The sequence below is a fragment of the Lissotriton helveticus genome, chromosome 2_1 (assembly GCF_964261635.1).
Source record: "Lissotriton helveticus chromosome 2_1, aLisHel1.1, whole genome shotgun sequence".
Taxonomy (NCBI): domain Eukaryota; kingdom Metazoa; phylum Chordata; class Amphibia; order Caudata; family Salamandridae; genus Lissotriton; species Lissotriton helveticus.
Genome location: NC_136059.1, coordinates 80,253,356 through 80,271,064, shown reverse-complemented (window position 1 = coordinate 80,271,064; position 17,709 = coordinate 80,253,356). Strand labels below are relative to the sequence as shown.

The window sequence follows — 17,709 nt, the reverse complement described above, 5'->3', positions numbered from 1 at the left end:
CCTGCCTTGAAATAAATGCACTGTTTGAGAGGAAGCCATTGTAATGTGGATCGGACAGCAGACACATGATCAAGTTGTGCAGACCTCTCACCAGCCACACTGTCATAATCTCTGTCCTTTGTAGCTTGGTAATCTGGGCCTCTAAAGGGTGCAGAGTACTAATATTGATGTAGAAATAACGCCTGACATTAATAGCTCCGCAGAAATATCGAGTGGAACAAATATCGACAACAAAAATATAGTTTGACCAGAATATCGACTGACAGGTAAGTAATATCGATAACAATAATATAGTTGTAATGAATATCGTTTACAAAAATATAGTTTACAAAAATATCGATTTATTAATAATGTTATGTATTTTAGTGTTTTAAATGAGAATTGTTTGTTATTTTATTATATGTTTTGGAATTGTTTTAGTTATTAATGTTTTTTATGTTTATTTTTGTGTTATTACTTCCGTAGCGGGTTGTGGGTTTATAGGGGAATAGGGTGGGAAGTAATTTAATTATATAAAATTAATTGATTAATTAATGTGTTAATTAATTAATAATTGTGTAATAATTAGTTGTTAATTAATTTCAATTAGTCAATTAATAATTAATTATGTTAATTGTTTAATTAATTTTAGGTGTGTGTTGGGGAGTTCATACGTGTAAATGGTGTGAAGGGTGGTAATTAATTAAATTATTATTGATTAATTAATAAATAATTTTTAAATTAATTACCATTAATTAATTAGTAATTATTCATTGTAAATGTGTAATTATTTTAGGTGTGTGTTGTGGTGTTTTTAAGTGTATATGGTGTGAAAGCTGGTAATTAATTAATTAATTAATTAAAAAATATATTAATTTTCATTAATTAATTAGTAAATATTAAATGTAATTGTGTAATTAATTTTAGGTGTGTGTGGTGGATATTATAGTTTTAAATAATGTGTAATTAATTAATTTGTATTATCTTTGTTAATAATGATATATTTAAATGTATATATTAATTATGTTTATATTGGAAATTAAATTAATTTTTTTTTTAGATAGTTAGTTTTTTTATTGTTTTGTGTTCCAGCGCTTTCCTTACTATTGTACGCACTGGAGTGGGAATAGTAATTTTTACCCCTACGCTATACAACGCTTTCCCTACTGTTGCACTCTCTGGAGTGGGAATAGTAATTTTCACCCCTACGCTATCCAACGCTTTCCCTATTGTTGCACTCTCTGGAGTGGGAATAGTCATTTTCACCCCTACGCTATCCAACGCTTTCCCTACTGTTGCACTCTCTGGAGTGGGAATAGTAATTTTTACCCCTACGCTATCCAACACTTTCCCTACTGTTGCACTCTCTGGAGTGGGAATAGTAAATTTTACCCCTACACTATCCAACGTTTTCCCTACTGTTGCACTCTCTGGAGTGGGAATAGTAATTTTTACCCCTACGCTATCCAGCGCTATTCCTACTGTTGCACTGTCTGGAGTGGGAATAGTAACTTTTACCCCTACGCTATCCAGCGCTTTCCCTACTGTTTCACCCTTTGGAGTGGGAATAGTAATTTTTACCCCTACGCTATCCAACGCTTTCCCTACTGTTGCACCCTCTGGAGTGGGAATAGTAATTTTTACCCATACGCTATCCAACGCTTTCCCTACTGTTGCACTCTGTGGAGTGGCAATAGTAATTTTTACCCCTACGCTATCCAACGTTTTCCCTACTGTTGCACTCTCTGGAGTGGGAATAGTAATGTTTACTCCTACGCTATCCAACGCTTTCCCTACTGTTGCACTCACTGGAGTGGGAATAGTAATTTTTACCCCTACGCTATCCAACACTTTACCTACTGTTGCACCCTTTGGAGTGGAAATAGTAATTTTTATCCCTACGCTATCCAGCGCTTTCTCTACTTTTGCACTTTCTGGAGTGGGAATAGTACGTTTTACCCCTACGCTATCCAGCGCTTTACCTACTGTTGCACCCTTTGGAGTGGGAATAGTAATTTTTACCCCTACGCTATCCAACGCTTTCCCTACTGTTGCACCCTCTGGGGTGGGAATAGTAATTTTTACCCCTACGCTTTCCAATGCTTTCCCTACTGTTGCACTCTTTGGAGTGGGAATAGTAATTTTTACCCCTTCGCTATCAAATGTTTTCACTACTAATGTTTGTATTTTGTTATTAAATGTATGTATTATTATTTTATTATTTTTTAATACTTTAATGTGTTAATTAAATATAGAATATTATTTTTTATTCAAAATATTTTATATATGTTTTTATTTTTATATAATTATTAAAGTTTATAAATTAAATAATGATAATATTAAAATGTAATTAAGAAAATTTATGTATATGTATACATTTATTGTGTTTATATTCATTAAATTAAGTTTATTTGTTATAATTAGTTAAAATATAAATGTAATTTAATGTATTTTGTTAATAATATTAATATTATTTAATTATGTAATTTAAGTTATATTATTTTTTAAAGTCGATATTTTTTACATCTATATTTTTTACATCTATATTTTTGAGTCAATATTGTTGTACTTACCTGTTTAAGTATAGGGATTCGATATTTTTGTAGTCGATATTTTTACATCTATATTTTTGTTAACTATATTTTTGTTATCGATATTTAAACATGGAACCCTCTAAAGAGTGGTGGCATAGTCCTGGCAAGACAATTGGTGAGCCAACCACAGCAACATGGAACTCAGAAGGAAGAAATGCCATGATCTTTTTTAAAGCTTGAAGAAGCTGGAAGCAGAATGTCTAAAGAATGTATATTGGAAAGTTATCCAATCAGATTCCTGGATGCCTTTATTCTCTGTGCTCGGGTAGGTAAACTCCTCATGAATGTAGGCCACTTACTCTTAGACTAAACCGAAAGATTTTTGCCCATGATGAGAATTTCTGCCTTGTGTTGAGCTTCAGAAAGTTAGCAGTTGCCCATCCTTGAAATGCGATAAGGTATTCCCTTGGTAAAGGGATTTTAACATCTTGTAAGCTTACAAGACTAAACAGCAGTTGGGTATTGTCAGCATAAGAGAGAGGGCCTGAAATCCAAACTTCTTGATCAGTTCATGTAAAGGTTGGACTTATACATTAGGGGACCAGGGTTGAACGCTTAGGAACCCCACAAACAAACAACTTTCTCTTTGAATGAAAAGGAGGTTAGAAGACCACTTGGCAATATCCAATAGGAAAAGATACAAAAAAAGTTTAGGAGAGAGATAATTAGAATGAGGTTTGCTAGACATTTCAAGAGAATGTTATAGTTCACGGTATCAAATGCCCCGGACAGGAGCAAGAGGCCTGCAAGAAGTCAGCAGTCTGATTTTGGGCTTTTGGGATCTAGAGGTTGTCAGGGGAAGTAGCAATTACTGCCTCAATGCTGTGCTCTGTGTGAAAACCTGCCTGTAGCTAGTCAAGCAAACCCTTACATTCCAGTGTGGGACCTAACATTTCCTTAGATGCAGGTCCATAGGGTAGGCAAATGCTGGGAGAAGTGTAATTGGGCTGTAGCTGATTTTTACCCAGTCACATATCTATTTTTTTCAGAAGAGACTGTGAATCCCCTTTTACAAAACTCTGTGACTGCATCCTCTTGCAAGGATATATTAATGGTTTCTGCTAAAAAGTGTGAAAGTTCAGGCACAAGTCATTTCAGTATGACCACTGGAGAAGGGCACCTAGGGGAGCCTGACTTGATGCAGCAGAAGTGTTTGTTAAGTGACAGTCTAGGGCAATACAAATAGTTATTTACCCTGTAAGTGAAGGGGCCAATTTTGGACTGGTTTGTGTCACTCTTGCACCATGGTGCAAGAGTGACGCAAACCGTACATGTGATTTATGAAGCTACGCAAGGCCAATTTGCGTGGTCATGAGTGGCTCCATAAATCTGGAGTAAGGCAACACAGCGCAAATCGGGGCGTTGCCTTACTCTGCCCTGGGAAGGCATTCCATGTGCATTGTACCCACTCAACTCCCATGGTTTTTGACGCACTTCCAGATTGACCAGAACTGGAAGACCTGGTGAGGCGTAACAAGGAGAAAAATCTTTATTTCTCCTCGTTACTTCCTCTTTCCATGTGTGCTGCACTCTGCAGCACACATAGAAAGAGGAATATGCCTCTCAGGATTGTTTTTGTACATTAAGCTGTCCCTTCCTGCACGAAAACAATCCTCCATTGATGCTAGGCTGCCAAAAGGGCTGCCCCTGCAGGGGAAAAAGCAGAAATGCACCATATTGCATGCCTTACATACGGTGCATTGCTGCCCTTTCCCTGTCACGCAGTGCAGCGCAGAAAAGTGACTTGCTGCGCTGTGATGGTCGGCTATATTTATATTTCCTTTTCCTCACTTCTTTATTACCCAAAACCCTACACTATCTGCTCACCATCAGTAGTGGCAAAGGTACACTGCACGTATTTGTGAATAGCCACAAAGTTACTCCAATTTGCACTGCCACTCCCCTCTCCCTGACCCGCATACCAATGTATTTTATATATATATATATATATATATATATATATATATATATATATATATATATATATATATATATATATATATATGTGCAAAACCAACGTAAACTTCACACACCTTAGAATTTCTAACATTATAGTTATAGTTATGCCCTCCCATGCAATGCTTGTACCCTTTCATATCACATCATCACTTATAGCACACTAAATCATGGCTTTCAGAACAATACTCATGCCATCTGAAATTACGTGATTTATGAGAAGAGTGTGAATAGTAGAGGGCCGAGTTATAGTTAATTTTGTCTGGCTAGCGAGCTGACAACGCTCTGTACGGAGGTGTGCGAGTTATAGTAAGAATTGTGCATAAATTATAACTTTAGAAGTTCTAAGGCCTGGGTAGTTAAGTTTTGTAGAGAATTAATAAATTACCTTTTCCTAACTATAGCTAATCTTACCGTCGTTTTTTTCATTGAATTTATATGGATTTCTCATCATGTAATGTGTTTTATTATGGTATTAATTCTTTTAATTTTTCTTTGGTACCGTGGTTCTTTTATGATAGATCAAAGTTCATCATGAACGGCAGCGAAGTCTGCATGATCGTTCTACTTTCAATAGCTGCTCCTCAATAGTACAGCGCTACCTCCGTAAAATGTTAAAATGATATTTGCACCAAAGAACTATTTTTGATTTCAAATATGGATTCACCGTTTCGTGGCTAGTTTAGTTTTTAAATGATATATGTGTTTGTATTGTAACTGTAGGTTGTGTAGAAGATTGTGTTTGTGAACTATACGGATACCGCATAATGATGCAGTAGAATCAAAATACTACTGCAGTATTTTCGCTTATGTAAAACAGCATTTTTATTGGCTTAAAACTCTGTCAATTGTGGGAAATAAAAAGTGTTTACCCCTTATCCCAATTCAATTTGATATAAGATTGTGCACTTTGGAAGAGGGAAAATCGTTTGTTCCAAAGCCACCTAGGAAGTTTTGGACAGCTTCAATGGCTGAAGATGATCTTGTGCTGTTAGAAGAGGTGGTGAGGAAGAAAATAAAAGACTCCATAGGATGGGAATTTTTTCTTTGCCACCTGGAGGGGGAAAGTTAATTCCAAACTTGTTGTGTGCAACCTGTGTAAAAAGTTATTTCCCGTGAGAACATCAAGCATTACTCCTTACGGTACCAGGTGAATAATAAAACACCTACAGGCGATTCATTTAACCAGGTTGGCGTGTATGGAAAGAAGTAATAACAAATTGAGAGAGAGGGAAAAGGACACCCTTGGTCCCCCTGTTAAATCTTGTAAAACAACAAAAGAGTGTCGTGAGAGAAGTGTGTAAGCACTAGACACAGAGAAGAAATCTCCCTCAAGAAGTCACAGTGGAAATCAGCGGGTTTTTTTTTCGGAAGCCCTCACTCACCACCCTGGGTGGTGACATGCTTCATCATCGGGCCCACCAGGAGAAGCCGAATGCCTCCCTGGTGTGCTACAACGCCAGATTACTGCGGAGCAGGTTCTTTGTGGCAAAAGTGTCAAAAAAGGAATGTGAATTAAAAATGTCAGAAAATGTACCATACGGAAAAAAATGTATTCAATGGTCAGTTTGACAGAAGTAAAATATGTGTGGGAAACTTACCAGTTAATGACTCGGTTGTTTCCACTTAAAGTGGGGTCAACATGTTTCTGCCCGTCTATGTGTCATTTACTGGGCTTTCATCAGGACCGTCAGGTGGTGTACCTCGGCGGTATGGGCGCGCTAAGGCCCACCCTTACCAGAGGACGTGAAAGTTAAAAACAAGTGTGTAAAATAAAGTGCAAAAACCAAACAAAAGTGATGAGAAACCTTCAATTTGAGGTCCCTGTACTGTCTGAAAGAAAAGGACATACATACACAAAAGACAAACAACACACAGTTAGTGCGATCCATCTCAAGGGTTTTTTGCAGCGTAAAAACTCTGTGTGGACGTGCTTGAGACTACTGAGAAGGTGATCATGGTGCCATAAACGCTATTTTAGTGCAAGAAAACGCCGTCCTATAGGTGGGAACAGCGTAGAAACATGCACTATGTCACGTAGAAATGGCCGTTAGACAGATCGGCCGGTAACATAATACTCGTGGTTAGGCGATCAAACTACCCTGAAAATGGGGCAAAAGGTGATGTAAAGTATGACGTCAAAAAAGAAATAATTGACAAATACTGGACAGGGTTCTCACTTGTAATGCACAAGATCCACACCCCATGGGTCTCGGGAGGGGGGGGAAAGCGACAATGGCACACCCTGTGGAGGGATAACAAGAAAGGCGAAAAACGGAGTTAAAACAAAGGAAAGAGTGTGCACAGATTACTTATCTGATTGGAAGTAAGGGTGGTCTGGAGATCTTATGCCCGCAACGCCTGCCACCCGTTTTGCACCTAGCGTCTCCTGCTACCGGACCCCGTGGATATGGGGCAATGGTGGAAAAAAGCTAAAGTGTTGTGCTGACAGGGGCGGCGACTGCTGGCCCAGGCGGAATAGCCAATCCCTGGAAGGACTGCAAGTGAGGCTTGGGAGAAGCAGCCAACCAGGTTACAGCATCACTGTGAGGCTTGGATAGTGAGCATGTGAGTCATAGGGACCTATCAGAGAGTCCAGTCAAGAAGAGGCTTGGAACTCAGGATGGAAATGAACTTCATTACCTAATAGCCAATCCCTGGAAGGACTGAAAGTGAGGCTTGGGAGAGGCAGCCAATCAGGTTACAGCATCACTGTGAGGTTTGGATAGTGAGCATGTGAGTCATAGGGACCTATCAGAGAGTCCGGCCAAGAAGAGGCTTGGAACTCAGGATGGAAATGAACTTCATTAACTTTATTTAATCGAAAAAAACTACATTTGGTTTTTTGTGATCAGTTTTTTGGATCGGGAGAGCGATATAATTAGATGCTTTATTGACTGGTAAAGGTGGAATTACACAGCGCCATACTACAGGAGCAAAAAGTGGAACTGGCAAAAAAGTAATTCAAATATTAAAAACGAAATGTTCAGTCTTGAGTTCAGTCTTGAGTAAGGATGCCCCAATAATAGGCAAAGGTAAGCAAGGTTACTGATTAGCGAATTGCAGGGCAAAACGTTCAGTGTTTTGTAAAATTCCCTCTGTAACAAAGAAGGGCAAGCGAGGTGGTTGTGTAGCCCATCACAATTGTTACCGCTTCAGTACTGAGCTCCAGGGAATTTGATCGTTAAGGCCATCGCGATGGGTACCCAATCTATAGACCCAGCGTTGTTCCTTTTCAAAAAGGAGGCTGGCAGTGTTTTTTTCGGTTGTGATTTGTTCTATGATGGTCCAATGTAAATCATTTGGAGTGTGATTATTTTGGAGAAAATGCTCACTCATCCTTGTTGTGATCTTGCGACATCTGATGTTGCTGTGATGCTCGCAGATTTGTTGTTTTACCTTGCGAGTGGTCATGCCCACATATCTTTTTAGACAGGGGCACGTGATCAAGTAAACAACGTTGGTGGAATTACAGTTAGTGTGTGTCCTTTGTGTCCAAGTCTTGCCTGGTTCTAAGGAGAGTTCTTTAGTGTGTGTGGTCAAGTGACACACACTGCAGTTGGAACAGGGATAGTGCCCGACAATAGGTGGTAGACCCCACACGTTTGTGACGGATCTCTCAAAGTGAGAGTTTGACACTGGTCCTTTCGGACGCGTGTGCACCAAGGAGTCTTTTAGACTTCTGCCTTTTTTGAACGAAAAGAGAGGTTTTTCCCAGGTCCTCTTGTTGCTTGTCACTATCTTCCAGTGTTTGTTGATGGACTTTTTCATGGCGTCAGATAAACAACTATAAGTTGTCACGAAGGTAAGGGGAATCTCTGCTGGTTCCCTGATGTTATCCTCCAGAAGTGCTTCACGTGGTTGGTTCCTGGCACTTTATTTCCTTTCTCCAGGATTTTATTGGGATAGCCTCTTGCTCTGAGTTTGTGTGTAAGATCCCCAGCTTGTATTTTGTAGTCTTTGATGTCGCTACAGTTCCTGCGTATCCGAAGGTACTGCCCGTAGGGCAGGTTTTCTCTGAGGGGTCTGGGGTGATGACTGGAGAACTCAAGGAGGTTGTTCTTTGCAGATGGTTTATAATGAGTTCTAGTTGTTAGAAGCGTTCCTTGTACTGTGAACACCACATCCAAAAATACCACTGACTGTTTACTTGAGCAGTGTGTAAATTTCAGGTAAGGATCAAGGGTATTGATCCACCTGAAGAACTCTTCGAGTTCTCTCTCGCCCCCTTTCCAGATAAGGATGATGTCATTGTGTATGGAAAAAAGTCATCAGAAGCAGATAGAAGTGGCCACGGCAGGAAGATCAGCAGCAACCACTTCTTTGGTGACTGCAACACCTTCGACGACTTCTGCGTCATCAGCTTGTCCACCACTACCTGCTGCACCTGTCCCTCCAGTAGCACCTTCTACTTTTTGTGCTGCATCAGCACCTCCCCCAATACCAAGTGCATCTATTCCTCCAGCCGTACCTGCTCCTGGTACTGCAGTGCCAATGCATCTTTTGAGACTAAATCTTGAGAAAATCGAGCAATATGGCAGTATACGTCCATACTGTGTCCTCTGCCATACTGTAATTGTTGCAGGAGAGAGGGATAACCATCCAACGTGAGCTCCATATGGCTCACCAGTATCCTCCCCAACAATCTCAGTATTTTTTCTTTGTTGTCTTCCTTTTTCCTGTTGAGACTATTGTTTTGGGTGGTCATATTGACCATGTAAAGAAATAAAATCTTCTAGAAAGTATCTTAAAGCGAAAAAGAAGGGAAAAAAGTCGCTTTCAGAACTAACCAAATGCCACAAGAGATAAAGAGCTTCTACTAATATTAACCATATTTTTTTAGGTATTAGAAATACTAATTGTAATTACTATTGAGAGACATGGTGAGTGTAAGCTAAGTTAAATGTGCCTTTTGGTGGATTCATATTAGATGGTTAGTCAAAATTAGGCTACTACAGTGATTTCTGATTGTATTTAAAAAACATAACGCAAAGTAATTCTATCATTGTTTTCCTTTTTATGCGTTTTCAGATAAAACTACCATTTCTGTTTCACTATTTTATCATTGTTTAGAACTGTTCAAGATGATCATATGGTGGCAGTCATCATGAAACTCCTGGGAAAACAAAAAAACCTAGATGCTGTGCATGTCCACTGGAATGAGAAAGCACCAAAGAGCAATTCATTCAAGCTGAAAAAGGAAGATCAGCAGCGGCCACTTCTTTGGTTAATACAACACCTTTGTCTTCTTCAGCTCCATCAGCACCTCCACCAATACCCAGTGCATCTGTCCCTCCACCAGTACCTGCTCTTGGTACCGCGATGCCAATACATCTCTTCAGGCAGAATCGCAATATAGTCGAGCAGTACAGTGACATACTATCTCCTCTGCCATACTGTCATTGTTGCAGGAGAGAGAAATATGACCTTCAATCATGAGTTTATCATGGCTCACCAGTGTCCTCACCAACAGCCTTCAACTTCTTCTCATTCATCAGCACCTCCACCAACACCAGCTGCAGTTGTCCCTTTCTAGGTTGAATCCTGACACTGTATGACATGCGACGCAACTCCATGCCACGCCACTCCACTATGCGCCTCTATACTCTATGCCCCTCTACTCTATGCCCCTCCACTCCATACCACTTACCACACTCCACTTGAATCCACCCCAATCTAGCCCACTCCAGTTTACCCCAATCCACTACACTCTACCCCACTCTACCCAATCTACCTCACTCTAATATATCCCACTCCAATCCAGTATACTCTACTCCACTCTAATCTACCCCATTCCAGTCAATCTACCCCACTCTAATCCAATCTAAACCATTCTACCCAAATCCACCCCACTCCAATCTACCCCACTCCAATCCACCCCTCCCTAATCTACCCCACTCCAATCTATTCCACCCCAATCTACCACATCCCACTTCAATCTACCCCACCCCACTTCAATCTACACCCAATCTGACAAACTCCACTCTATAATCTATTCAACTTCCCTCCAATTCCAATCTATCTCACTCCAGTTTCCCAAGATCTACCCTACTACAACCCAATCTACCCTAATCTACTCAACTCCAATCTATCCCACTCCAATCTACCTCACTCTTGTACAATCTGTTCCACTCCATCCCAATCTACCCCACTCCACTCCACTCCACTCTACCCCACTCCATTCAACCTACTCCTCTTTATTCTAATCTACCTCACTCCTCTCCGATCTACCCCACTCTGCTCAATTTAACCCAATCAGCCTCACTCCACTCCACTTGAATCTGCCCACCCCACCCCACTCCATGCCAGTAACCTTTAGTCATGCTGAACAGCAGCCACACTGGTGTACAACATGGCTAGAACACATTGCCAAAGCCAATAGCTCTTGCATAGGGAGACCTGTTAGCTTTGCCAATGTTTGTTTGCATTAGTTGTCCTCCCGTTTCCTGTTGAGAGTATTGTTTTAGTTGGTTCTGTTGACTTTGTAAAAAAAAAAAAAGCCCAAAAAAATCTAAATAAAAAGACCAAGGGAAAAAAGTTATTTTCAGAACTAATCAACTGTTCTAAAAGATAAAAACCTTTTACCAAGATTAGCCATATTTTTTAATGTAGAGATAAATGTTAAGCGTAACGTAAGTTAAACAGGTGCCTTATGGTGGCTTCATAGTAGATGGTAAGTTAATAATAGACTACTACAGTGATATCTGATTCTATTTAATAAACATAACACAAAGTCAATCCATCACTGTTTTCCTTTTAACATGCTTTCAGGCAAAACTCCAATTTATGTTACACTACTATGTCATCATTTAGAACATGTACAGTTCAGGATGATCATATGGTAGTATTCAAAATGAAACACCGGGGAAAACACATCAATTGGATTGTGCCAAAACTCCATCAATGACATGCGTGTCCAACTGCTAATTTATCTAAGTAATTTGATATATGTGAAAGCATTGAATAAAACAATAGTTAGAGTAGATGTTTGCAAATTTCATCACCCATGCCAGACTACATAATAATATATCACCTTAAATATCTAACTACAACTCTTTTTTTTTTAAACGAATTTTATTGGTTTCAAATATTCATCATGCACATACATAATAATCGTCGTACATCAATGTAAACCAGTGCCTTCAGTAATCTTCTCTGTGCTACCCGTCTTGTACTATAGAACACAGCTATGGTAATACACTCTGGCGACAATTTATCAATAACTTAATACTGCTAATCCTACTTACTACCAAATGCCCTCAACTGTCAATAATCTCCCCTCCCCCTCCCACCCCACCGGTGCGTGTATCAACTACTACAACTTTCATCTTGTGCCAGAGATCAGTTACTACTACCATTATCTCTCTAGATACCTGTTATTGCTCGGGCGCCCCCCACTACTTCGCTTGTCCGTTTCCTACTCTTCATCCATCTGATAGTCCCGAAGTGTCTGTACTAGTGTTTCCCACGCCGTTGCTGTCTCTAGTGCTTTGTCGTTATTGAGCTGTCTCGCCTGCCGGTATCTAATCGTGCTCTCGCTCCCCGCCCACTTTAAAAGCTCTGCCTTCCATCTCTTGCTACTATGTCCCTCCTTCCAATGCCTAGTTATTTCCCTTTTTGCCAGTATTAATCCCATGTCTACAAACGTACTTGTTACCTTGGTTTTAGGTGTGTGAGGAAACCAGTGCAAAACGCTTGTGGCCATGTCAACGGTCAGCTGCCGCTCCGTAGGGGTATTTAGAGCATCTCCCAATTCGTCCCAATAATTCCCCATCCTAGGGCAGGACCAAATCATGTGCTCCAATTCTATCTCTGTCCTCGCACACCGAGGGCACGCTGCCTCCTCTACCTTAAAATATTTCCTGATTTTACCTGGCGTCAAATATGCCGTATGGAGTATATAGAAATGCACCAGCTGGAACCTCACATTCCTTGAGCTCTTCCAAACTCTACGCACTATCTGTGCCCAGGCCGTCTCAGGAATAGGTTTCCCAATATCTGCTTCCCATTTTCCTCTCAGGGTATCTGAGGGTGCTAGCCCTTCATTTATCATCCTGGAATAAAGGCAGGTGACCGCCTTAAAGGTCATAAGTCTCACCCAATCTGGCCCTTGCTGCCAGCGGCTCTATTGTTAGGGCGAACAACAAGGGGGAGAGCGAGCACCCCTGTCTCGTTCCTCGGGCTACTGGGTATTGAGGCGAGATCAAGGACCCAACTCGCACCCTGCCTACTGCAGATGTTTACAATACTTTCGTCCACCCCACAAAGTCAGTTCCCAAGCCAAAGCGTTCCATCGTCTTATATAAATATAGCCATTCTAAGCTGTCAAAGGCTTTCTCGATGCCGACAGATAACACCATTGGTTGCTGCGCTCTCGGTTGTACTTCCTCAAGTATCGGCACCAATCTCCTAACATTAGTGGATGTGTTCCTAGTCAGGATAAACCCGGCTCGGTCTTCATGGATTAGCGCAGTCATATGCTTTAAGAGGCGGGTCGCCAAAATCCTGCTCAAGATCTTGTAATCGGTGCTCAACATTGATAACGGTCTGTAGGAGGCTGTGTTTTTCCCGTCTCGACCAGGTTTCAAAAGCAGGATCACCAAAGCCTTTGGCATGGAGGAAGGCAGTTGACCCAATTCTTTTGCTTCCTTGTACACCTCCAGGAGCCTTGGTACTAGAAGCCCATATATTTCCCGTAGAACTCTATCGGTAAGCCATCTACTCCTGGTGTTTTATTTCGGGCCATGTGCCTAATAGCACTCCTAACTTCCCCTATCTCTATGTCCTGGCCTAAACATTTCGCCTGCTCTTCCTCCAAATGTGGGAGTGTCACTCCTTCCAGAAAGGAGTCGATTTCAAGGTCTCCCGCCACTAACGCGCTTTCGTACAGGTCCTCATAATATAAGCAGTGTAGAATCTCGTTTTGGGTGTAAACCTCCTCTCCGTCTCTATCCTCTAGGGCCACTATAGGGGAGCCTCTCTTTGCTGGGTTGGCCAGCCAAGTCAGTAGTGTTCCCGCCCTGTCCCCCTCCGCGTGCGTTCTCGCAGTATAGGTTTTGTAGTCAAAACATCGCAGGCTCTCCACCTCCGCTGCCACCTCTTCTTTCGCTGCCATAACCTCTGTTTGGGTTTCAGGATGACCAGGCCTTGCTAGTTCCGCCCTGCGCAGTCTGCCTTCGGCCCAGGTCACATCTTGCAGCAGCACCCTCCGCACCCCTGCATTTTTCCTAATACAGATCCCCCTGATGACTACCTTAAAGGCGTCCCATTCCATCGCCCTCATGGAGGCCGATCCAGCATTCTCATCGAAATAGTGGGTTATCCCTTCACTCACTTCCCTCTGAAAGACCGGGTCTTCTAGCGACTCAGGCCGTAGCTTCCAAGTGGGGATGGCCAACACTCCCGTCATCCAGTGCATAGTGAATAACAGTAGATTATGATCCGAAATCGTCCTCGTGAGATATTCAGTATGCACTATAGAATGGCGAACACAACACCGTGTCTAGCCGGACATGCAGGTCATGCATCGCAGAAAAATAGGAGTAGTCCCGGTCGAGTGGGTGACGCATTCGCCACACGTCCACCAGGTTCCACCTGCTCTGCCAATCCAGCCTGCTTTTAGTCAATCTATGTACAGGGGAATCCGGCAGTGGGGGATGCGATCTATCCAACGATATGTCTGCTATAGAGTTAAAATCCCCCCTATCACCACCGAACCTGTGAGATAATGAGCTAATGAGCCAGACAATCGCTCCAAGAAGCGTGACTGTTCGACGTTAGGTGCGTAAACGCTGCAGAGCGCTATGTCCCTACCACGGAGTCTGCCTTCTATGGCCACAAACCTGCCTTCTGGATCTATTGTCTGCTTTGTCACCTGGAAAGGAACTCCAGCCCTGACCCAAATCAGTGCTCCCAGTGCAAACGCTGAATATGTAGTGTTAAATAAGATATGGGTGTATTTTGTGGCGCCTTGTCATCGTGTGGAGCCCCCTCACATTCCGGGTACTGCATCGTAAATCAGCTGTGTCCCCCATCGTTGCCGTGTAATGTCTGCATCTCAAGTCGTGCTCCAGAAACCACACCGGTGAACACCCAAACCAAATTTCCCTCCCAACAAACCAACATACCCACCCCCCCAAGAACAGGTCCTAGAACCAAACAGCTAGTCCCCATCGAAACCATTGCAATATCTAACACACATCTAATCCCATCAGCGGCCACTGAGGGCATGCCTTATGGGCAACGAGGGGGACTTTGTGCCGACGGGTCGCCGCCCAACCTCTGTACATCATCCGCCTCATGTAAGCCCCAAATAACTAAAATCCTCACACATCGCCACCCCCCAATCGCCACCAGACCCCCCCTGAGCATTTTAGAAAATAGTGTGCTTAAAGCATAGACCCTTTGGAGGACAATTATCCCGCCACCTCTCATGACCACTACAATTACCAAGTGCTTTTCCTGATCTGTGTCCCCCAGACTCCCCACCAATCCCAGCAGCAGTTACTTCAACCTTCGTCCAATATCCCATCCGCTGTCGCTGGCGTGATCTTCGGTAGTCATACACTATCAGCTTCCGATGTTTCCGTGTCGGATTGTTCCTTGTCTTTATCCGAATCAGTACCTCCCGGGGATCGTGCCTCCTGCTCACCCGACATCGCTGATATCACCTCTAGCACCTCTCGCCGCTCCGCCTGCGACAATGAGGGCCTTCTCAAGTGTCGCCGCCCTTGTCGAAGTCTCTGCGATTTCCGTTGTGGCAACCCCTCTGAGAAGTTTTGCGACCTGTGGTCTTGTCCATCCTTCCCTGCTCTGTAGGATTCCAGCCAAGCACTTGCATCCTCTGGAGTGTCATGGAAAACTTGTTTTGTCATCTATTATGATTCTTAACCTGGCCGGGAATAGCAGGGAGTACTGAAGTCCCTTTTCCCTCAGCTCTCTCTTGATTGCCAGGAAGGATGATCGGCGTCGCTGGGTTTCAAAGGTATAGTCCGGGAATAGATTGACCTTACTGTTCCCGACTTTATAGGGTCCATCCGTACGTGCCTTTCTTAGTAACAGGTCACAGTCCCGAAAGTGCAGCAGTCGGGCTACCACTGGCCACGGGGGTCGCCCCTGTGGAGGTGGCCTGGCCGGTACTCTGTGCGCTCGTTTCAGTGTATAGAAAGAAGATAGGCCTTCCGGCGCCACTACTGATTTCAGCCAGGTCTCGAAGTATTGTACCATGTCCGGCCAGGGGCGTAGCTAGAGCTTGTGGCGCCCGGGGCTATCCCTCAGATTGCCGCCCCTTGGGAGGGGGGGCGGGGGAATAGGACGGTGACCACTTGAAAGATGTCCGAGAGACGTGTAGTATTGCTGCTAATAGTTTCCTCGATCATGCACATACATGACACGGTCAAAGGCTATACAGTTGAATACACCGGTGACTGGCTGAATACATCATATGGGACAGAATCCTCCTTGCTATGAGACAGGCAGTGTATCAAATTTCCTAGGTTTCTCAGTGCTGGTGAGCCATTAACACCAGGGACGACGACCAGGCATTCCGCCGCGTCAGCCTGATGTGGGCGCTCCTTGGAGTATTGGAAAGAAAATGTAGGCACTTTATAAAATTAGGTGAACGTGACAACAGAAACTAACAAGCTCCAATAAACTCAATTGTTTTGATGTTTGGATCTAGAAATATTTTTATCTGTTGCAACAACTATGTTTTGTGTGGTATTCAGACCTACCCAGCCGGTTTCTCTTATTTCAGAAATGATGAGAGAGAGAAAGAGAGAGAGAGAGAGAGAGAGACAGAGAAAGAGAGAGAGAGAGCGAACATAAGAGCTTATGGAGAACGTAGTCCCTTAAAGATTTCACTTTTTGACATTTTCCCAAAAATTGCTGAATCAGCATTTTTGTAAAAATTCTGTTTTTATAAAAAAAATCCCTAAAAAGTAAACAAATTGGGCCCGCCCTCCTTGTATCTGCACTGCTGCTGAGTCAATCAAAGGAGCGCTAGCAGCAGGCAAGAGAGTTGTGACCTCTGATTCACCTCCTTCTGTCCTGTTTTACTTCTGGCCCCCATTTCTCTGCCATCACTTGTCACCTGTGTCCCACCTCCTTTGGTATCCTGTGTCTCCTCTGGCCTCCTTTCCTCTTATGTCTCTTGTGAAGTTTGAAGCCCCCCACTGCTGCCCTGTGTCACCTCTGTTAACCCTTCCTCTGCTGCCTGGTGTCTTCCATGCACAGCTCTTTGCTTCCCTTGCCCACTTCCCCTGTGCCCAATGCCTCCTCACCTCCTGCCCCTTCTCGCCACTAAATTGTGTCTCTAACACCACCTACCCGCGTAGTTGTGTGTCTCTAGTGGCCACTTCCCATGACTCCAGTGCCCCACCACCCACCATTGCCCTGTATTTCCTGTGCCCATGTCTCTAGTGCTCTCCTCCCCCCACTGACTGCCTCATCCAGCTCTGGCCCAGTGAAGCTCAGAGCCACAGCTGGAAAGCGAGATGCCTGGTGCCCGAGAGATTGTAACCTTTAAACTGAATTCTGCCCTTTCCCTGGCAACTAACTGCCCTCCTATTGCAAGGTGTGGTGGTCCTGGAGACTATGCCAGGACATACACAGACTAAGCTGTATTTTTGTGACAGACACGTTTTTTAGCCTGTTGCAAAAATATTGCAAATGTTGGGGTTTGTAAATTTGCAAAGTCAGACTTCAACATCCTGTGAGGTCTGTGTGGTAAACATCAGGTAATGGAGCCCGTCTCACACTTTAACGACTGTGCCACAATGACGGGACTTTATTCTGCAGGAGACCGATTGAGCCAGATATCTCATATCAGTGCGCATGTAAATTTGATGGGCCAAATGGCCATTGATTTTATCCACCAAGAAAGTTTGAAGATAGTACTTAAGGAAATTGCACATCAGAGAAGGGCTTCCTTTGTGCAAAACACATCAGGCAGAGTACTTTGGCGATTACATATTAGAGAGATCAGGGCGGCGGTCTGTGGCGCAGCTTTGGGCCCCTCAGCTGCTGTAGCGCTTTGACTCTGCCCCCCAGGCGCGGAGGATGGACAGGTAGGGCCCGACACTAAGAAATGGGGAGGCTGGGTCTCCTGTCCGACCGTGGTGATGGCGGAATAGCCTTGCTGGGGTAGAGCGCTCTCCGGAAAATACATGGTGGCGGTGTG

The 17,709-nt window shown here is 43.2% G+C and overlaps 1 protein-coding gene across 1 annotated transcript in view; it reads left to right on the top strand.

Moving 5' to 3' along the window:
• Positions 1–11,119, top strand: part of LOC144817730 (uncharacterized) — a 402,155-nt gene extending 391,036 nt beyond the window's left edge. The window contains exon 4 of the mRNA XM_078674495.1: positions 9,603–11,119. Within this exon, the coding sequence (XP_078530621.1) occupies positions 9,603–9,888 (286 nt within the window). The 3' untranslated portion in view covers positions 9,889–11,119. The remainder of the gene's footprint in view (positions 1–9,602) is intronic.
• Positions 11,120–17,709: the final 6,590 nt, after the last annotated feature.